This window comes from Bos taurus, chromosome 18 (genome assembly GCF_002263795.3).
Source record: "Bos taurus isolate L1 Dominette 01449 registration number 42190680 breed Hereford chromosome 18, ARS-UCD2.0, whole genome shotgun sequence".
Taxonomy (NCBI): Eukaryota; Metazoa; Chordata; class Mammalia; order Artiodactyla; family Bovidae; genus Bos; species Bos taurus.
The window spans coordinates 57787805-57811182 of NC_037345.1; the positions used below are offsets into that span (position 1 = coordinate 57787805).

Below are 23378 nucleotides of genomic sequence, written 5' to 3' on the forward strand. Positions count from 1 at the left end.
GGAGCCAATGCTTTGGGAAAAATCCCTGGTGTTCTTACCTGCTGCAAGTAATAAGTCCTTCCTTCTTCCATTCTTTGGCTTGGGTATGCCTACTGGCTTGAGACCCACCAAGAGGTGAACCCAGTTTTGGGATGACATTAGCTCTGAGGAAATTGCTCCGAAAAGGTAAGGGAGAAGCCCGTTTATATATGCTTTCTGGATAGGAAATACATGCAGTTAGGCATACATCTTGGTAAAAGATTTACTGCTAATCATAAAGGAAAAAAAAATGTCTCAAGTTAATCTTTTTAAGGCTTATCTCTGTATGGGAAGATGCTAGAATCCAGTGTCACTAAAATTCTTCCTGAGATGTACATCTAACGATCTGTGAGCCCTGCCTGCCTGTTCACTTGCATTCTAAGCACAGAATGCCTGGTGTTTTACCTATTTAAATTCATCTCAGTGCACTATCAGCAACCGCAGTGGGTTACAACTTAACCCCCTGTCAAAACTGGATGGTGAGCAACCCTCTTTGTCTTAATGATCCCAATTTTTCTGCACCCACAGATTCATAAGAGTTCTTTATACACTCTAAGTTTTCATCTTTTTCAGTTAAGTGTTGAGATATAGTCTCCCAGTCTGTGGATTGTTCTTTGAGGTTTGTGTTTTATTTTAATGTAAAATGTGCTTCAAAAGGAAACCAGAGTCAAGCTCCTTGTAACTTAAGAGTTTAATTCCCATTTAAGAAAAAAAAAAAAGAGAGATTTTGTATTACATTCTAGAAAGGGATTAATAAAAACATCTGTAAAGTTTGGTTTATACTCTTTCAAAAGGAAGTGCATCTTGTGCTGTATGGGGGAAATATTTTATTTGTCCTTAGGAACAAACCACACATCCAATCAGGCAATACCAGGACTCAAGCTAATATTTAATTTTATCTTCTGATACCAGGGACTTTATCTCAAACTGTTCAGAATTCAAAGGGGGTATATAAAACCTATGAATAGTCATCATCTTCAAACCCTAAATATCTGGCTGGTTTAGAAGAAAGACTATTATAAAGATGATGATTTCTACTGTATTTCATCCAATCTAAGGTACCTTTGGTTGTATGATACACTAATATTTTATGTACCCACTTCTCCATTTAAATATGTCAAGCAATCAACTGTGTGCTGCATTTTCACTTAAGCATTATTAATACATGGGACAATTTTTCCATCTTTGGATCAATGAAAACAAAAGTTTTACTCAAGAAAGACTCAGAAATTTCCAGGCCCACTTACTAATAAAGCATACCGTGGGGGCATGGTAGAGGTGGCAAGATATTGAGTCATAAGATTCTTTTACTAAAATAATGAACCATGTAGTTCAGTTATAATTCATGTAGCATTATGATGATACAAAGACTCAGTGCAGATATTCTGTGGTAAAATTTTATGACATTTAAGCACATGAACTAGGGAGTCACAATCGTTAATGCTCACACACACAATTCCCAAATACAAAAATCATGTTATTATTAAAATAGGTACAGAACACTTAGTATTTTCACATGGTGTTCTGCTATAATTTTTGCTTTGTTTTCTAACTACTGTATTTATTTACATATTTAATAATTTCTGTAATGCTGTGTATTAGATCAAAATTACAGGAAATGAATTCCCTCATAAATGATACCATGAAAGCATGACTTTCCCCCTAAATGTCAATTCTCTGTAGCTGAATTTCATACCGACAACATCCCCACCATTAATACACACACAGAAGTTCCTATTTGTTCCCTCTAGGCTATGTTCAATTGACATTTATTGGGAAAGATATTTCCTCCTGTCTGGCATTCTATGTAGTTCCATTGTTTGATAAAAGTAACATGGTATGAACCTAGAAGTGTCCAAATCTGCTTCAGTCTTAAGGTTTCACTCCTATGTAAACTCTGGAGTATAATGAGCTATTTCCTTTCAATGACAACTTTTGGATATTAACTTTCTTCATGACTTTTCTTGATGAGTTTTCTGATGTAAAATGAGGCTAAATTTGTGGGAGAAAGTTTTCCAGCACTCACTGCATCTGTAATGTTTCTCACCTGTGTGAGTTCTTTGAGGTATAATAAGATGTGACTTCTGGGCAAAAGATTTGACACTCATGGCATTCATGGGGTTTTTCTCCCATATGTGTTTTCTGATGTAAAACAATGCTAAACTTCATAGGGAAAGTTTTCCCACATTCACTGCATCCATAGGGTTTCTCTCCTGTATGGATTCTCTGATGAATGATGAGGCTAAACTTGTGGGAGAAAGTTTTCCCACATTCATGGCATTGATAAAGCTTCTCTCCAGAGTGAATTCTCTGATGAATAAGGAGATACGACTTCCAGCTGAAGGCTTTGTGGCATTCACTGCACTCGTAGGGTTTCTCTTCTGTGTGAGACCTCTGATGAATAGTGAGATGTGACTTTTGGGTGAAAGCTTTCTGACACTGACGGCATTCGTAGGGTTTCTCACCTGTATGAGTTCTTTGGTATAGGATGAGACTAAATTTGATGGAGAATGTTTTTCCACATTCATTGCACCCACAGGGCTTCTCTCCTGTATGAGTTCTCCAGTGAGTGTTGAGGAGTGACTTTACACTAAAGCCTTTTCCACATTCACTGCAATTATAAGGTTTCTCTCCTGTGTGAGTTCTCCGATGTCTAATGAGCTCAGATCTCTGGATGAAGGCCTTCCCACATTCATTGCATCCATAAGGTTTTTCCCCTGTATGTGTTTTTTGATGTAAAACGAGGCTAAACTTAAGGGGAAATGTCTTTCCGCATTCATGGCAACCATAGGGTTTCTCTCCTGTGTGAGATCTCTGATGAATAATGAGCTGTGACTTATTGCTGAAGCTTTTCTGACATTCATCACATCTGTAGGACTTCTCTCCTGTGTGTGTTCTTTGATGTAATGTGACTTGTGACTCATCACTGAAGCCTTTCTGACACATGCGGCACTCAGACTATTTCTCTCCTGTGTGAGTTCTCTGGTGCTTATTAAGGCATGACTTATCAGTAAAAGCTTTCCCACATTTGTTGCACTCATAGGGCTTCTCTCCTGTGTGGGTTCTCTGGTGTAAAATGAGATGGGACTTCCGGCTGAAGGCTTTCTGACACCTACTGCACCCATAGGGTTTCTCTCCGGTGTGTGTTCTCTGATTCTTAATGAGGTCTGACTTCTGTGAAAAGGCTTTCCCACAGTCAGTGCAGCTGTAGTGTCTCTCTGCCATTTGAGTTTTCCGGTGTTTAAGAAGCTGTGACTTATGGCTGAAAGCTTTAATGTGTTCACTATATTCGTCGTATTTTTGTCTATTAAGAATTTTCTCATGCTTAGTATAAAGAAATAACTTGTCATATTGATTAAATCCCACTTCATTTCTTGAATAGCTTTTATTCTGAGTAATACACTCTAGATTAGGTTTCAAGTATTTCCCAAGTATGTCAGGTATATGAGATACTTGTGCTAAAGAAACTTCAAGGTTTAAGCTCAGAGAAGATGCTTTTCCAAATGCATTATCTCTGTGGTGACTCTCCGTAGTTTCCAGGTTGCCATGGTTTATTTTGTGCCAGTCTCTGTAATTATCAACTTGCCAGGTGTCTTCTAGAAACAGACCAGTGAATCCACAATGACTATGTAACAGAAGGAAGAGAATCTCAGGAAAGGCCAAAGAGAAAAGAGGAAGGGGGACTGTAAGTATAAACCTAAAGTCTGTGACATTTATAAGTAAAAGGAGATTTAAAGATGAAAAAAGGAATAAACTATAAGCATCTTCCCAGGTGATGATAGAGGTAAAGAACTCGCCTGCCAATGCAGGAGATGCAGGTTCGATCCTTGGGTCCGGGAGATCCCCTGGAGAAGGGCATGGCAACCAACTTCAGTATTCTTGCCTGGAGAATCCCATGGACAGAGGGGCCTGGCAGGCTACAGTCTATGGGGTCACAAAGAGTCAGACATGACTGAAGCAACTTAGCATTCACGCACGAGAGGCATGAGAGATACACAGAATGAGAAGAATGGAAAATTTATGTATGCTTGAATATATAAGAAAAGAGAGCTATTAATATAAACATGGATTGAGGAGATGGAGACAAGGAGAAGGCAAGTACACTGAGGATAACAGAGAGAAAGATTAATTAGGAGAGCAAGTTCCAAGATGGACTAAGGAAGGGATCTGATCGGAATATCTAAAATAAAGAAATGTGTGTGTGTGTGTGTTTTAAACCAGGCAAAAGAGACCTAATACAGGTTTCCCAGGTGGCTCAGTGGTGAAGAATCTACCTGCCAATGCAGGAGACCTAACATGGAGAGATTAAAATGTGAAGTCACAGCACTTTCACTGCCAAGGGCCCAGGTTGGATCCCTGGTGGTCAGGGAACTAAGATTCCACAAGCCAAGAAAAAGAGAAAAGGAGTCAATGTTCACGTTAGGTGGGAACTCAGGTCAGCTGTTCTGAGTCATACTGAGCTTAAAAATTTCAATAAGATTTCTCCAGATATTTTTGAGGTGTCTCCCTCTTTCTGGCCAACAAAGATTGATACTTCCATTTATCCCATGGAGCTGGTTTTTCACTTACCGGGATGAGTCTGACTCTGGATTTTTTCCTGTTATCCATGGTGCTTCTTGTTGCAACTGGTAGAATGCATGTGCTTTGGTAACATCATACCCTCAGTTCAGTTCAGTTCAGTTGCTCAGTTGTGTCTGACTCTTTGCGACCCCATGAATCGCAGCACGCCAGGCCTCCCTGTCCATCACCAATTCCCAGAGTTCACCCAGACTCACGTCCATCAAGTCAGTGATGCCATCCAGCCATCTCATCCTCTGTCGTCCCCTTCTCCTCCTGCCCCCAATCCCTCCCAGCATCAGAGTCTTTTCCAATGAGTCAACTCTTCGCACGAGGTGGCCAAAGTACTGGAGTTTCAGCTTTAGCATCATTCCTTCCAAAGAAATCCCAGGGCTGATCTCCTTCAGAATGGATTGGTTGGATCTCCTCGCAGTCCAAGGGACTCTCAAGAGTCTTCTCCAACACCACAGTTCAAAAGCATCAATTCTTCGGCGCTCAGCCTTCTTCACAGTCCCAACTCTCACATCCATACATGACCACAGGAAAAACCATAGCCTTGACTAGACGAACCTTTGTTGGCAAAGTAATGTCTCTGCTTTTGAATATGCTATCTAGGTTGGTCATAACTTTCCTTCCACGGAGTAAGCATCTTTTAATTTCATGGTTGCAGTCACCATCTGCAGTGATTTTGGAGCCCAAAAAAATAAAGTCTGACACTGTTTCCACTGTTTCCCCATCTATTTCCCATGAAGTGATGGGACCGGATGCCATGATCTTCGTTTTCTGAATGTTGAGCTTTAAGCCAACTTTTTCACTCTCCACTTTCACTTTCATCAAGAGGCTTTTTAGTTCCTCTTCACTTTCTGCTATAAGGGTGGTGTCATCTGCATATCTGAGGTTATTGATATTTCTCCTGGCAATCTTGATTCCAGCTTGTGCTTCTTCCAGTCCAGCGTTTCTCATGATGTACTCTGCATATAAGTTAAATAGCTGGGTGACAATATACAGCCTTGAGGTACTCCTTTTCCTATTTGAAAACAGTCTGTTGTTCCATGTCCAGTTCTAACTGTTGCTTCCTGACCTGCATACAAATTTCTCAAGAGGCAGATCAGGTGGTCTGGTATTCCCATCTCTTTCAGAATTGTCCACCGTTTATTGTGATCCACACAGTCAAAGGCTTTGGCATAGTGAATAAAGCAGAAATAGATGTTTTTCTGGAACTCTCTTACTTTTTCCATGATCCAGCAGATGTTGGCAATTTGATCTCTGGTTCCTCTGCCTTTTCTAAAACTTGAACATCAGGAAGTTCACAGTTCACATATTGCTGAAGCCTGGCTTGGAGAATTTTGAGCATTACTTTACTAGCGTGTGAGATGAGTGCAATTGTGCTGTAGTTTGAGCATTCTTTGGCATTGCCTTTCTTTGGGATTGGAATGAAAACTGACCTTTTCCAGTCCTGTGGCCACTGCTGAGTTTTCCAAATTTGCTGACATACTGAGTGCAGCACTTTCACAGCACATCATACCCTACTCAAGGGGAATTACAGAGGACCCACAGACCCAAATACAAGTCCTCTGTAGAATAAGGTTATATTTAAGGGGTTGAACAAATTCCAACTTGGCCAAGTAAAGGACTTTTGCTTTGGGAGTGGGAGAAGGAAACTAAGAGGCCAGAAAGTACTAAAATCTTTGATGTATGAAACTCAAGTCTAGAAAAGTAAGGCAGTTGTAAGACTCCACCCCTTTCATCCCTGAGAAAGAAAAGGCAGTCCACTGCCTACAGTACCCAGAATGCTCTTCTTACCCACTGATACTAAGTTGATAAAATTTTCCAGCATCACATCTTAATACAAGTTCTTCTGAAGGGGGTCCAGTAGCTGCCATTCCTCCTAGGTGAAAACCACAGCCACATCCTTGAATGACACTGAGCCCTGTAATAGAACATTTCTGTTCATTCTAAAGGAATTATCATTGATTACTACTATGAAGATAAATAGGAATGTCTCAGAAGTTTTCCTGTAAGTTTTCCCATGATGAGCTATTTGACTGCTTTCTGTGTAACAAGTTTTGCATTTTACTTTGTAGGAAAAGCCAATTTTTTTTAAATTTAAAACTGAAGCAACTAGCACACACACGAGATGTGTTCTTACAAATCATTGTTGGGAAAAGGAAACAAAATCCATATGACTTCATTGAGACAACAGGAAGCTTCTGCCGGGTGTCTTCTGCCTGTGCTTCTGTTCAATCATCCTGAGACTCACATGTTCATCCATTCACAAAAGAGGAATAGAACAGAGAACATCCTTAAATCTTTAATCTGGAAACCACCTACAGCCTATGTGTATGCACCTATGACAGACAATGTATTAAGCATTCCTTTATAAGAGACTTTCTTTTACCCTGAAGGAACACACTAGCTTACAGAGAGAGAAATATAACACATTGCTCTTTTGAGTCCTGTGAGGTCTTCTAGAGAATCACTGAGTTTGAGTCATGGGTCCTCAACTCAAATTCATACAAATACACATTTACATATGTGAGTACTGACACAGGAGGTTGAAAGAATATACATAAAAGTGTCTGGATTATTTATCTTGCAGGTAAAGAAAAAGGTCTGATGGGGGACATATGGGTTTAACTCTATAAACTTCTGGACTATATGAAACTTTGACACTGAGAATATCTTAAGCTTCACTAATACTATCAATATGATTTATATTAGAGGTCTTGAGCCACATTGTAGCAACTTCTAGAAGTTGCTTGACTTCTGAAGTTGTCCACAGGCTGGACACCAATGTCAGCCACTGATATAGTCAGCCTTCCCTGTGTGACCCACTGCAAATAAAAAGCCTAGACACTAATTAGCAATACCGGAGATGTGTTGTTGGGCTTCCCAGGTGGCGCTAGTGGTAAAGAACCAAAGAACCTGCCTGCCAATGAAGGAGATGTAAGCGACTCGGGTTCGATCCCCAGGTCAGGAAGATCCCCTGGAGGAGGGCACAGCCCACTCCAGTATTCTTGCCTGGCGAATCCCATGGACAGAGCGAGTCTGGTGGGCTACAGTCCATAGGGTCGCAAAGAGTCGGACACAACTGAAGCAACTGAGCACACACACGAGATGTGTTCTTACAAATCATTGTTGAGAACAGGAAACAAAATCCATGTGACTTCATTGAGACAACAGGAAGCTTCTGCCTGGTGTCTTCTAGACCTGGCCTTACGCACCGTTCTCTGTTGCTGATTTTAATCTGTATCCTTTTGTTGTAATAAATCATAACCATGAGAATAAATGCTTTGCTGAGTACTGTTGAGCTCTTATAGCAAAGCACTGAAACTGAGGATGGTCTTTGAAACCTGAAAAGATACACGCCATCACCATAGGGCCCATATGGCCCACTGAATTGTTCATTAGATCTAAAATTATATATATATATACACACATATATACCTGCCTGCCTTTTTGAAGCATAAAGTAGTACATTGTACATATCTGTAAGCTAGTATATTTGTGTCACCATTTGTAATGTTTAAGAAATTCTCACTCATTATAGAACAAAAGTATTATGTATCCAAAAAAATACTCCAGGATACTTAATTTTTTTTTTCTTCAAAATTTGTAATGTCGTGCTCCTACATAAGCTCTCTGGAAACAACCATAACTAATGGGACACATGTAAACACTCGAAGATCCATCCTAGAATTCAGTGTCACACAAAAACTGTGTGTAGACAGAATATTTATACCCACTGTATCCATGAGGATTATAAATGTTTACCCCTAGATTTTGGGGTGACTAACAAGGCAACAATAGATAAGTGGAAAAACAGGGGATACCAGAGACAAGTTTATTTATTTATTTTGGCACACTGTGAGGCATGGTGGGGTGTTAGTTTACCAACCAGGGGTCAAACTCATGCCCCCTGCAGTGGAAGCACAGTCTTAACTCCTGGACTGCCAGGACTGGTGCACAGGACTCCCATGTGCTCAATTTTACTAAACAGTTAGAGCCTCACAGGCTATAATCCATGTTCTAACTTCAAACAATTTATATAAACATATGATTTATAAATTCTTATTTATAAATATTATAAATTTAATAAAATTTATAAATTTATAAACTTTACTGTGAAGTTGATCTTTTGTCTCAGTATTTTTTTCTGAATTCAGACATTCATCTTTCCATGCTGTGTCTGGTATAGAGTAGCCTTCATGAATACTGAATAAACATTTTCTCTTAATATATGTATTTAACCTCCTAAAATTCACTAGAAAGCCAAAAGGAAAATAAATATGCAGGAAACTACTCACTTGGGATGCAGGCATTTTCTGGAGCCCTAGGTTCAGCCAGCACCTCTCGTATCTGCTCTGTTGTTGGTTCTGGCTGCCTCCCTGCAGCTCCAGTACAGAGTCTCTGGTGAAGGACGCCAGGCTGCTCTGGCACCTTCAGTTCCTTCCCTCACTGGAACTGTTTCATCCCAGGAAGTCACGACCTGGGGGATTACAGAAATTCACTCCTGTGACAAACTATAACTGGGAGCACAATATTTTTCTGAGTTGTATGAGTTTTTATTTGTATGTGGTGATAGGTTAATGTGATAGTTTAAGGAGGAAAAAAGTACCATATACTACCTGATGGTCTATTGTACAAGCAAGAAACACAAGCAACAAAGCTATCTTCATTAAATTATGTAATTGTGCTAAAACTGTATTCAAAACTAAATCTACATTTAGAGAAGGGTCACTATAAAGAATTTTTTTAAAAAAACTAAATTTTTAAAAGGCTAAAATCCAGAGAAACAGTATATATATGTGTGTGTATGTGTGTGTGCTAAGTTGCTTCAGTCATGTCCAATTCGTTGCGACCCTATGGACTATAGCCTGTCAGGCTCTTCTGTCCATGGGATTCTCTAGGCAAGAATACCGGAGTGGGTTGCCATGCCCTCCTCCAGGGGATCTTCCTGCCCAGGGATCAAACCCAAGTCTCTTATGTCTCCTGCATTGGAAAGTGAGTTCTTTATCACCAGAGCCATCTGGGAAGCATGTGTGCATGTAAGTCTGTGTGTGTGTACTGGAATAGTGCTTGCTAACCTCTCTTGGGTACTTACTATGTGCTAGGTATTCTAAGTTTTTGAATAGTTAGTACTGGTAGTTTTTTAACCAAATGGGAAAAGCAGCATAGGTTGAGAAATGTAGTAAGTGGCAGAATATGGATAAAAACCTAGGTCTGCCCAAATCTGAAGTCCATATTCTTTTCTCTGAGTTAAATTTATCTGCAGGTGTTCTGACTGTTCACCTGGAAAACCTAAAAAAGGATCAAACACATTAGTAATAAAAGGAGTTCAGTAAGGCTATGCTGCTGCTGCTGTTGCTAAGTCACTTCAGTCATGTCCAACTCTGTGAGACCCCATAGATGGCAGCCCACCAGGCTCCCCCCATCCCTGGGATTCTCCAGGCAGAAACACTGGAGTGGGTTGCCATTTCCTTCTCCAATGCATGCAAGTGAAAAGTGAAAGGGAAGTCGCTCAGTCACGTCTGACTCTTCACAACCCCATGGACTGCAGCCTACCAAGCTCCTCCATCTATGGGATTTGCCAGGCAAGAGTACTGGAGTGGGGTGCCATTGCCTTCTCAGTAAGGCTATGGAAGAGAAAAAAAGTTGATTACTTTTATACCTATAAAATAAAAATAATTGAAGGTTCAAAAGAAAGAGAAGCTGTTTGCAATGGCAGCAAACATAGATAAGATCTAGGCATAAACTTAACAAGCAATGTCCAGACCTATGTGAATATTTCAAAGTCATGTCTATCCAAATTAGTGCAAAGAATATAACTTCAGTCAACACTGCAAGGAGATTCACATTGTAGAATACTACGCAGCTATCAATAAGACTTTGTACCAAAAGTCAGTAATCTGAAACAATTTTACCATATAAGGTTAATTTTCATTTTTTGAAGGTTTTGAAGTTTCTTTAAAAAGCCAAATTATAAGCTATTTATGCACTGTTATCACATTTTTGTAATAAAATGAGTCATAGAAAATAATTGGAAAAGGAAACATATCAAAATTTTAACAATGTGTATTTCTGGTTACCAAGATTTTGGATGTAGGAAAGTCCTCTCATGCATCAGAAGGATGAAAAAAGGAAGGATCCCAGAGAAATATGCAGTAAGTTTGAAAATTAGAGGGGCAGATACCACATCCTTCAGAATAAGCATTTAACCTTAGCTTTTATGTAAATCTTGATCATTACAAAGCACTGTGAAGACAGCGAGAGGAGGAAGTGATTTAGAGGACAGAGGAAAGCAGGTTTTTATGAAGGCAGTAATGTAGTCTATGAGAAGTCAATGGGCTTTAAAACACCAAAGTCCTCTAAAATGCAGAGATCTCTCAAGTTCCAACTCCCATAAATTTCTTATGTATCAATGCCTAACAACATCATACCCAAAATATGGACCACATGGCTATTTCATAGTTCATGACTTCTAACAGATTATCATTCATTTATCCAGACTCAAACACATAGATCCCTATGACTCTCAGTGACCACTGGGGACTCCAAGACAAGAAACAGTTGCTCCAAGCACTAACCTCCCTACAAGGCCACCCAGAAGGATATTCCAAACACTGAACCTCCCACTAAGTACATCACAAATATTCGCCTAAGCCAAGAACATCAAAAACACTGAACTGCCAACCAAGGATGTCTGAATCACGAACCTGCCATTGTGGACACTTCCATGAGAGAACATCCCCAAAGACGTCTCAATCATTGACTTATGCCCAAAGATTCCCCAGTCACTGACCTTCCTCCAGGAAAGCTCCAATCACTGACATCCCTCTAAGGCTGTCCTAAGAACTGATCTTCCTCCAGAAGACGTTTTCAGGCTCTGACACACTCTCAAACGCAATTTCTAACTTCCTCCAGCACCTCCTCATTCACCCCCAATCAATAACATTCCCCCGAAGGATGCCCCAAATCACTGACCTATCCCCTAAGTGCATCCCAATCACTGACTACCCCCCTAAACCATGCCAAACACTGGTTTGCCTCCAAGCCCCCACAGTCACTGACCTCTTCCATAAATGCTAACCCCAAGCCACCCCAAATCTGTCCACGCTACTGCAATACCCTGACCCCCAGGGCTGCCTCATTTCTGACCATTCTGTTCCCTCATTAACGGAATGCATCCCCTCCCCAACAAGGGCTTGCTCCTCCTAAAGACTCCCCATAGGCTGCCCTTACCTCAAAGCTCATATCTCCACAAAGCTCAACCTGATTCTGCTCCCAGAAAGCGAAACAGACCCCTTAATAGATTCTTCACGCACCGCTGGGTGGGTACCAATAGGCACAGTCCATCACTTTCTTCAGAGTCACAAGCCCGGCTGTTCCACTTCGCAGGTCAAGTTTATTCTCTATAGCACCCGAGTCTGCAGGCTGACAACCGTCACCCCGGGGCGTCCTAACACCAACGAAAATTCCGTTCAGCTTTCCCGTCTTTTAAAGACACTATGACAAGAGTATGGCGGCACCCTATTAGCTGGTATATATGGGGCCCGCCATTTTGGAAGGCCAGCCGTACAACCAGTTTTCCTGCCCTACAAAACTTGTCTTGTAGCGATTGTTACGCCAATCGCTAGCGTTGCAAAGGGGAATGAGCATGCTCTAGTCCATCTCGGCGGAATACTGGTGTCCTTCAAGTAAGGCGCACTAAATCCAAATATGTACGCCTTGGCTTTGCCGCTGGTACGCGGGAGGTACAAAACTTCACGGGGGCGCAGCCATATTTAAAAAGGTGCAATGTCCATACCGCAAAAGGAGGCCTCCTTTAGGGAGTTGGGAGCAGGCGGAGAAGGCAACGGCACCCCACTCCAGAACTCTTGCCTGGAAAATCCCATGGATGGAGGAGCCTGGTGGGCTACAGTTCACGGGGTCGCACAGAGTCGGACAAGACTGAAGCGACTTAGCGGCAGCAGCAGCAGGAGCGATTTCAGGGAACGGTACAGGGTTTGGAGAAGCCAAGGTGGTAGAGGAAGGCAGCATGCCTTTCTGCGGACACACAGGAAACATATTTAGTTGAAAGAAAAGGTCTTCAGTCAAAGTTGGGGGTGGAAGTTTGATGACATCCCTAGGGTGAAAGGTGAGAGGGTTGCTGGGAGGGTTGAGCTAATAGGGAGGGGTTTTGTTCTAAGATGGAAGGTAGTGAACTGAGGAGGAATAGAAGATCAGAATATGTGGGTACAGAATCCGTCTGCAATGCAGAAGATCGGATTCGATTCCTGGGTCGGGAAGATCCCTGGAAAAGGGAATGACTACAGCCACTCCAGCATTCTTGCCTGGAGAATCCCATGGATAGAGGAGCAAGAGTGGGGCAGCACTGAGTAACTAACACACTTTTTTTCAGGCCAGAAATTTTTGGGAAAATTTTCTGTGCAGGCTTTATCTCAGTTGAAATGTTTTCACATTTGTCTAGTGAAGAATTGTTTAGAATTGGAGTTGTTGAAAGAGTCAGAGAGAATGAAAAGTTTGAATTGGATTGATTATTCCAGGTTGTCCAAAACTGTTCTATTAGTTGAGTCCACTTTACTAATCTATCCTCCCCAAGAGCTCCAGCTGAAAAGTAAGAGCTAATTTTTATTAAATGTATGCACATTTTTTTGATTAGGGGAGTATTTCAAACATTGTAATTTTATTATTTTACTGAATATTATGAAAGCTGTCAATGGTGGGCAGAAATATCCTCATTTTAGATATGGGGGGAAAAGGTCTAATTCTATCAGAGTGCCTGTTTTCATTTAGAAACCTCATCCATCTTTTAGTCTTTGCCTGTTCTAAAGAATGAAAAAATATTATTTTAACTTTGCTTATTTATTTTACTTGATAACATTTATTAAGTCTTTTGTTGTTTTCTTCATGTGGTGGAGGTTTTGGGAACCTTGGTCCCCAACCTGGGATTGAACCCCAGTGCCCTTCAGTGGACCACTGGACCACAAGGGAATTCTTTTATTTATTTTATAAATTATTTATTTTCTTATGTCATTATTGCTTTTTTGTTTTAGGTTGATTATCTTTTTCTTAATCATATTGTGGATATTTATAACTATCAATTCAGCCTTCATTCTCCCCATCTTTTAGTTCAGTTCAGTTCAGTCATGTCCGACTCTTTGCAACCCCATGAGCTGCAGCATTCCAGGCTTCCTTGTCCATCACCAACTCCCGAAGCTTACTCAAACTCATGTCCATCGCGTTGGTGATCCCATCCAACCATTTCATCCTCTGTCGTCACCTTCTTCCGCCTTCAATCTTTCCCAGCATCAGGGTCTTTTCCAATGAGTCTGTTCTTCTCATCAGGTGGCCAAGGTATTGGAGTTTCAGCTTCAGCATCAGTCCTTCCAATGAATATTCAGGACTAATTTCCTTTAGGATGGACTCGTTGGATCTCCTTGTTGTCCAAGGGACTCTCAAGAATCTTCTCCAACACCACAGTTCAAAAGCATCAGTTCTTTGGTGTTCAGCTTTCTTTATAGTCCAACTCTCACATCCATACATGACCACTGGAAAAACCATACCTTTGACTAGACGGACCTTTGTTGGTAAAGTAATGTCTCTGCCTTTTAATATGCTGTCTAGGTTGATCATAGCTTTTCTCCCAAGGAGTAAGCATCTTTTAATTTCATGGCTGCAGTCACCATCTTCAGTGATTTTTGAAGCCCCCCAAAATAAAGTCTGTCACTGTTTCCATTGTTTGCCCATCTATTTGCCATGAAGTGATGGTACTGGATGTCATGCTCCCCATATCTAAGCAACCACTAATATACTTTCTATCTCTAGATTTACCTACTCTGGACATAAATTCGATCATATAATATGTAGTCTTTGTAACTGGCTTCCTTCACTTAGCATAAACTTTCAAGATTGGTCCATGTTGTAGCATGTTTCTGTACTTATTCCTTTTTATACCTGAGTAATACAGTCTAGGGGAGAAGGCAATGGCAACCCAGTCCAGTACTCTTGCCTGGGAAATCCCATGGATGCAGGAGCCTGGTGCGTTATAGTCCATGGGGTCACGAGGAGTCGGACACGACTGAGCGACTTCCCTTTCACTTTTCACTTTCATGCACTGGAGAAGGAAATGGCAATCCACTCCAGTGGATTGCCTGGAGAATCCCAGGGATGGAGGAGCCTGGTGGGCTGCCGTCTCTGGGGTCGCACAGAATTGGACACAACCGATGTGCTTTAGCAGCAGCGGCAGCAATACAGTCTAGGAGGTTGCCAAGACTCAGACACTACTGAGCACATGCATACACAATATTCTGTTATATGGATATAGCACATTTTTATTTTTTCAGTTGATTGATATTTGAGTTGTTTCCACTTTTGGCTGTTACCAATAATGCTGCTGTAAACATTTATGTACAAGTTTTTGTCTGGACATCTGCCTTCATTTCTCTTCAATATAAACCTTGGAGTGAAATTGTTGGGTCATATGGTAAATTTGTTTACTGTTTGGGGAACTGTGAGACTGTTTCCAAAGTAGCTGTGCAAAAGGAATACTGACTAAAGGAAAACTGTTTTTTATACCTTAGGATACTTCAGATACCAAACATTTGGTGGAGTCCAGCCTCCCAAGTCCATTTTTCAAATGAGGTTCTATTTGTTAATTTTCACATGATGATTAAAAAAAAAAAAAGTGATAGTCACACAGTCACGTCTGACTCTTTGTGATCCCATGGACTGTAGCCTGCCTGGCTCCTCTCTCCATGGAATTTTCCAGGCAAGAATTCTGGAGTGGGTTGCCATTTTCTTCTACAGGGGATCTTCCCAACCCAGGGATGGAACCCAGGTCTCCTGCATTGCAGGCAGATTCTTTACCAACTGAGCCATAATGGAGCTTTAATTTGGGGATATTGTCTCCTCTTTGTAGGAAGCTTCAAAACACCTCTCTTACAAACACAAACAGCTCTCTTCACACAAGCATTTCCTTTCCCTCATTCTTCCAATAGAGTTATATTATGGGTTGGCCAAAAAGTTCTTAATTATGATTGGATCAGATTTAGTGTTTACATTATGTTGCTTGTGCGCGCATGTCCTCAGTCACTTCAGTCCTGTCCAGCTCTTTGTGATCCTGTGGATTGTAGCCCACCAAGCTCCTCTGTCCGGGAGATTCTCCAGGCAAGAATACTGGAACGGGTTGCCATGCCCTCCTCCAGGGGATATACCCGATCCAGGGATCGAACCCGCGTCTTCTGTGTCTCCTGGGAACTATAAGTAGCCGGACCTGGGAACTATAAGTAGTATTTATTTATATATGACTATCGGAGAAGGCAATGGCACCCCACGCCAGTACTCTTGCCTGGAAAATCCCATGGACGGAGGAGCCTGGTAGGCTGCAGTCCATGGGGTCGCTAGGAGTCAGACACGACTGAGCGACTTCAATTTCACTCTTCACTTTCATGCACTGGAGAAGGAAATGGGAACCCACTCCAGTATTCTTGCCTGGAGAATCCCAGGGACGGGGGAGCCTGGTGGGCTGCAGTCTATGGGGTCGCACAGAGTCGGACACGACTGAAGTGACTTAGCTTAGCTTAGCTTAGCTTATATACTACTATATACTGTGTACTACTGTAGTTCAACCACTAGTATACTATGATTACTTTTCCTTTCTTGTACGACTTTTTATTCTGCCCGGAGTTATCTTATTTATTCCTTACAAAATTTCTGGACTCTTGTTTTCAGAAAGCTCGGCCCTTGATACTGGCTCAAGCTTAGCCCAGTATCAGGGGCAAAAAATTTCCCCAGACGTTGGATTCCCTCTTCCCATTGGCTCCTGACTGCTCTCCTCCCCTTTTCTGGGCGGAAATCAGTGTAGTTTGCTGAGGGAGCGTTTAAGGTGCAAATCATTGCTGGCTCAGCGTGAAGAATCCTCCTGTAATACAGGAGACGCGAGTTCCATTCTTGGGTTGGGAAGATTCTCCGGGAGAACGAAGTGCATAAACCCACTCCAGTATTCTTGCCTGGAAAAAAAAAAATCCCATGGACAGAGGAGCCTGTCGGGCTACAATCGGACGCGAAGGAGCAAAGAGGAGCAGAGAATGAGGGTGGTTTGGCGTTTGTCACTTCCGTGCTTGTGCCTGGCTTTCTGTACGGCAATTCCTAAAAGATGGCAGCCTCGGGTTCCGTGGCGAGCAGGGCGCAGACATTAGCTCCCTGGAAAAGCCGAAACAACAACAACAACAACAGCGACCAAACAAACAGATGTGCCTGCTTCGTACAAATGCCGCAGCCCCTAGTCGGCCGCCGCCGTAGTCCAGCTAGAGCGCAGTAGTAAAAAGAATTCTCGGAAGTGCGGGTTCGAGGAGGTCTCGGTGGGATCAGGAGAAAATCAGGGTAGTGTGTGAATTTCTGCGTGGAATAGGATGAGAGGACTGAGGTTTCGTTCGCGTCGGAGTTGGGTGGAGCCATGCTGTCCGTGGAGGAAGAGGAAGCAAGTGGGAGTTGGTGACTGAGCTATTTTATGGTTGGGGTGACGTTGGAGTCAGTTCTGAAGGATTCTGGTGTTTAGTCCAGTCGAGATCACGGATTGAAAATCCGTAATCGGGGTTTTGTGTCTCTTGGCCGTGCTTCATTGAGGACTGCGGCAGGAAGTGATATTTGTCAATAAGAGTGGTGTCTGGTTTGGATTCGGGATTTAGTAGGCGGTTTAATGACAGGATCGGGGGACGCCTGGTCAGCGAACCTGGGTGTCTAGTGCAGGTTTGGGGATGAATCCAATGTTTGCGGGAGGGGGGGTGGTGTCCAGGTTGTCAGTCGTTGAGAGGTTTGTGAAAGCGGAAGCTGTTCGGTGGGTGGGTGTTTCAAACGTTACTTTCTCCTTCAGTTCCTCAAGTCCAAGCCTTCGTTTGTAAAATCGCCTTTGGCTTTTTGTATCTTTTCCTCTCGGACCGGTAGAAATGAAAGCGTTGTTGGAGACCGAGGACTAAGCACATCTAAAGTGGTAAGGTTTCTACTAAAAACGAGGATTTGGCCTTTTCTGCTCGTTTACTATGTGTGTGCACACACACTTGTAAATATTTCCTTGCACAGTTGTTCTAACAGGAGTACAAAAGCATCTCTGTTACCCCAATTCTGTTCTCCAATGATCACGTTTTTTAAAGTTTTCATAAGTTTACTTTTTAGTCCTCATTTTTCTATGCTTGATTTTCACAATTCCAGTAAACTGCTGAAATATTGGTATAATTAGCCTCATTATTTAATTTCCTATCATAAATATTCATAATGAATGTATCATACAATTTTTTTTCTGTGAAAATTCTTTTTTAAAAATTCCTACAAACCTATGCCATTAATGACTGGCATCACTCAATATGTACATTCATTTAGATAGAATTTAAAGGCTTAAATAGTCAGCACTTTTGAGAAGAGGTTATGAATTCTGGATTTGCACAAGAGTGTGATTCCCTGTCCCTCATCTCCATCTTGATTTTTTAACTTTTTTGCCATTGTGAATGGTGTCTTTTTACTTTGGATCTTTTTACTGACTTTTAATTTTCTATTGCATAGAAGAGCAATTATTTTGAAAAGATTTGGTTTTTGCTCACCCTGCCTCATTATTATAGGCTTCCCCATCCCCCATGATTTCATTATGAAAAATTTCAAACATATATCAAGGATTTCAGAATTATACATTTGAATTCCTGTGTGCCTGTCATCTAGATTTTATCATGATTTTTTTGTGTTTCCTTTATTGTATATGTATCCATATATCACTCTTCTATTCATCATCAACCCACCTTTTTACTTTTTTGGGGGTATATTTCACTGTAAGTTGCAGACACTTATACATTTCCCTCTAAATATTTTAGTAAGCAAATAATTAGAGCTCTACTCATAGTTTTTTCCTAATAACTTTTTTTATTCAAACATCATACAGTTTATCTGCTTCAAGTGTACAATTTAGTGATTTTTATTGTAATCACATTTCTTGAACTTGTTTTTATACTTTTACTAAATGAGTTATTGTTGTTTTGTTGCCAAGTCACGTTTGACTCTTTTGCTGCTCCATGGACTGTATCCCACCAGGCTCCTCTGTCCATGGGATTCTCCAGGCAGGAATACTGGAGTGGGTTGCTATTTCTTTTTGCAGGGGATCTTCTCAACCCAGGGATTGAACCCTTGTCTCCTGTGTCTCCTGCTTGGCAGGTGAATTCTTTACTACTGAGCCACCTGGAAGCCCACTAAATGTGGATATATCCACAAATAATAATCTTGATGTGTACACTTTAATTTTTTCCCCTTGGTTTTCCTGTGTTTGTTTCTTTCGTACTGTGGAGTAGTTCAGCAGGTCCATGAGCACACATGGTTTCCAGGGCAAAGCTGTCCAGGTTGTCACGTTTGTATGTTCTCTTTCCAGAAACTGGCCTGTGGTAATTCCCCTGCTGTGGGAGCTTCGTGTTGTGCTGGTTCTCTTTTCCCATCTCCCGCTTCACAGTCACCCCACTTCCACCTCACAGAAGGAAGAAACACTATCCTCACATTTACAGTCTTCTATTTTATTGCTCCAGCATGTGTAGCCTCTGTGTCCCCAAATAAAGGGACAAGTGACCTTGAAATTAGGTCGGTGACAATATCAACGACAAACATCTGAGCCCTGAGGAAATGGACACTCAAAAGAGAATTTACTTTTTACCCCACAGGTCCCTGATACATCAAGATACAAGATACATCAAGTGACATGAGGAGGTTTCCCTTCCTCGATGTCCTCACTTGCAGGGACATCACTGCCTTGGGACTAAGATTTCTAACCCGAAATTGAGGGAAGTCCAAAAGGAGACTCAGGACACATCCTAGTCTTTGTCCAGTTCTCAATATATCAGAAGAAAATGATCAAGGACCAGGTAACTTTTTGGCTTGTCTTATTCCTCCCATCATTCTGTAATTGGTTTCTGGGGGGACTGTAAAACGCAATTGAATTCAATAGAAAATAACAAATTGGAAAAATAGGATTTGTGCAGAAATAAATTTAGATTTAAATTCAGCATCACACGATACTGGATGCTTGGGGCTGGTGCATTGGGACGACCCAGAGGGATGGTATGGGGAGGGAGGAGGGAGGAGGGTTCAGGATGGGGAACACATGTATACCTGTGGCGGATTCATTTTGATATTTGGCAAAACTAATACAATATTGTAAAGTTTAAAAATAAAATTAAATTAAATGTTCAGAAAAAAAAATAATAAGTTCAGCATCCAGGGAAAGTAGCATCAGGAATATATTGTAAACGGGATCTACACTGAAGGACTAATGTTGGCACAGCGTGCGTGATTGGAGTATCCTATGGGTTACCCTTGCTGTCAAGGGTAAACTTATATTTAACATTTCTTTTTTTTTCTTTATAATTTTATTTATTTTTGGCTGTGCTGGGTCTTCATTGATGTGCAGGCTTTTCTGTAGTTGCGGCGAACAAGGGCTGCTGTCTAATTGCAGTGCGAGAACTTCTCGTTGCAGTGGCTTCTATTGTTGTGGAGCACAGGCTCTTAGGTACAGGTTCAGTGGTTGTGCTTAGATGCTCCGAGGCATGGGGTATCTTTGAAGACCAAGGATTAAACCCATATCCCCTGCATTGGCAGGTGGATTCTTTACCGCTGAGCCAGCAGGGAAGCCCAGGAGTTCACAGCCACAAGTAAATGATCCTGCCACATTGAAGACCGGGTGCAGCCTAATAAATAATAATAAAAAAAACCCTCCAGTGATTACGAAGTACATCTAGCAAAAAGTAAGAGTCCTCTTCACAGGCTTCTTTCCTAATCCCCTGGTTTCACTTAACAAACAGGCAGGAGTACGTACTTCCAGTCACTGAGTTTGTCTGCCTCTGTGTCTGTGCAGATGTTTGTGCATGGATCTCGCTCAGCTCTTAGGCCTTTGGATAGTGCCCTTCTATGACTGTATTTACAGTTTCATAAACTGAGTTGGGGAATGTGAGATCTCTCTCAGTCCTCTCTATTGTTCTGGTTTATATATATAGTCCATCATTATATGTTTGTGCTGCATTTTGAGTACTTTCTTCAGATCTTACCATTCATTTTATTATCTCTGCAATGTATCTGGTATGCTGTGAACCTGACTGGTAATGTAAATATAAATAATGTACATAGGTACGTAAGTATTTGTGTGTTTTTTGAAGGATGCTATTTATTTTCTTAGTTTGCATAATGTGCTTTCCTAGTCTCTCACTGTTTGGACATGTTTTAGAAAGATGTCTTTATTCCTCCTAACATATATATCTTGTAATTATAGTGTGTGGCGTTTCTTCACAGTTGATTCTGATAATGGTTACAAAGATTCATGGTGAATGTAGGAATGTTCTATTCATCCGGGTGTCACTAGAATATACTTAGTGCCTGGTACATATATACTTGCTTCAAAAAAAGTTATATATGTAGCAAATGGTTCAACTCTATATTGCAAATGTTTCTAGTTTAGCAAAAGGATTTAATGAAGACATTATAGAAACTTCTGATTTGTTGAATGATGGTTGAACAGTTACAGAATATTTTGGGAAATAGGTTTGAACATGGTTAGATTTTGCTTCTATGACAATGTAGTTTAAAAAAAAAATCAAAACACCTCTGTATATAGATGTAGCCTAAATGGTAAAAGGAAAGAGAGCAGAACAACTTCCTTCACATGCCTTCTATTATGGTAACCAGAGAAACACTCTAGCAGGACTGTGTTGTTACAGCGATCACTGACACTGGAGGATGTGGCCGTGGACTTCACGTGGGAGGAGTGGCAGCTCCTGGCTCCTCCTCAGAAGGCCCTGTACCGGGACGTGATGCTGGAGAACTATAGCAACCTGGTGTCTGTGGGTGAGGACGGCTCCTCCGGGTCCCTCAGAGAGTCCCCAGTCAGTGGCCTTTCTTATTTTGGCTTCGGCTTCTGAAAGCTCTTCCGTGTCCATGGTGCCCTGAAGTGGTACCTGAGTCTCAGTTTCCTCTCTGGTCCCAGACTAGAGAGTATGACGTGCCCTTCCCTGAGAGATGAGCCTTCTCTTGGCTAAGCTGCACACTGTGTACTTCCTAAAATATAACTCCACGCTGGCAGACCACAACCCAAGTCAAGAGCCTATCTGTCTCATTTCCCATGAACAGGGTATCAAGCCAGCAAGCCAGCTGCTCTCTCCAGATTGGAACGAGGAGAACTGTGGCCCGTGGAAGACAAAGTCCACAGTCGAATCTGTCCAGGTGAGTGAGAGCACCAGCACTGGGTTGGCCGCAGGACTTACGTTCTCATCATTCAGAGATGTCACAGCCATGAGCGTCTGACAACATGGAAGCCAAGCTTCCACGACGCTCTCATAGAAGAGCTCTTTATCTTTTAGGCGTGTCAAAGAATGTCTCTGTTCTTGGATTTCATCCCTGTTTATTTCATCTTGATCTTGATTTTTTTTTCTCTTAAGTTTCTGTTTAGAATTCTCAAATCTTCCTGTCCTGTCCCCAGCACTGTATCAGTGACGGTTTCTTCTGCTTTCCTTGCTATGAAATTATACCTTCCACGCCTCTCTCTGAAGAGACATGTTTAATTCTTTTTAAAAAATTTTGGCCACACAATTTTTTAGTCAGAACTTGTTTTAGGGAAATTTTTTAGTTCCCTGACCAGGGATCAAACCTGGGGCCCCTGCACTGGAAGCCTGGAGTCTTAACCACTGGACCACCAAGGAAGCCCCAAGATTTTTAGCACTATCTTCTGGCGACTGCACCTTCTTGCCCCTTTGGATAATATTTATTTCCAGTCCTAACATTCACATCATCTTTGATTGGCAGATAGGGTTTCAACATATAAATTGTGGAGGGAGGAAAGATAAACCCTTAAGGCAGTCTCTGGAACCTTCGATTTTTTTTCTTCATAGATGTGTGTTGGGAAAGCCTCGGTCTTCCTGTGTTTCTCCTCTGTTCTCTCACCGCTGCTACACTCACAGCACTTCTGACATCAGATATGTGTTGGGTTTTTCCCCATAATAAGCAGTTCTCTGCGACACCAGCTGTATGTTTGTGTGCTCAGTCGTGTCTGACTCTTTGCAACCCCATGTACTGTATAGCCCAGCAGGCTCCTCTGTCCATGGGATTTCCCAGGCAAGAATACTGGAGAGGGTTACTGTTTCCCTCTCCAAGGGATCTTCCCGACCCAGCGATCTAACCTGCATTTCTTGCATCTCCTGCATTTGTAGGTGGATTCTTTACCACTAGCACCCCCTGGGAAGCCTGGCACCAGCAGAATGTCGTACAATTTAACTCAGTTCTGACACTGTCTTCCTGGAGAAGCATCAGATCCCACAGGTTAAGGGCTCCATCACACCAGACACCCCCCCTCAACTCCACTTCCAAACACAAGTCCAGGTTGTACCCTTTGCTTCTGACTCACTTGCTCTAGACTGGGGCTTCCAAAGACTCCCCCCTCAGGTTCAATTCATTTGTTGGAGCAGCTCACAAAACTCAGAGAACCATTGCACTTACTAGATCACCAGTTTGTTATGAAAGGATCTAAGTCAGGAACAGCCAGATGAAAGAGGTGCCCAGGGCAGGGTGTGGGGAAGGGGCTGAGGGACTTCCACAACGTGTCTAGGCATAATGCTCTCCCATCACCACCATGTGTTCAGCCACCCAGAAGCCCTCTAAATCCTGTAATTTGGTTATTTTTATGGAGACTTCATCCCCCTAGGCATGATTGATCACTGACTTTGTCTCCAGCCCTTCTCCCCTCTCTGGAGAATAGAGGTGGAGGTGAGACTGAAAATTGGATCAGATCCAAG

The 23378-nt window shown here is 41.9% G+C and overlaps 2 protein-coding genes and 1 non-coding gene across 3 annotated transcripts in view; 1 reads left to right on the forward strand and 2 right to left on the reverse strand.

Moving 5' to 3' along the window:
- The window catches only part of ZNF613 (zinc finger protein 613), a 41175-nt gene that overhangs the window by 12931 nt on the left and 4866 nt on the right, over nt 1-23378 (forward strand). The window contains exons 3-5 of the mRNA NM_001103337.1: nt 19266-19466; nt 21312-21438; nt 21721-21813. Coding sequence (NP_001096807.1) covers nt 19452-19466; nt 21312-21438; nt 21721-21813 — 235 coding nt within the window. The 5' untranslated portion in view covers nt 19266-19451. The remainder of the gene's footprint in view (nt 1-19265; nt 19467-21311; nt 21439-21720; nt 21814-23378) is intronic.
- LOC101907648 (zinc finger protein 182) lies at nt 607-8237 on the reverse strand. Its single transcript, XM_015458282.3, is given in 2 exon segments — nt 607-2118; nt 2120-8237. Coding segments are annotated over 2 exon segments (993 nt in total). The 5' UTR covers nt 2965-8237; the 3' UTR covers nt 607-1970.
- TRNAW-CCA (transfer RNA tryptophan (anticodon CCA)) lies at nt 22217-22289 on the reverse strand. Its single transcript has one exon. It is a non-coding gene; the product is annotated as a tRNA-Trp (tRNA).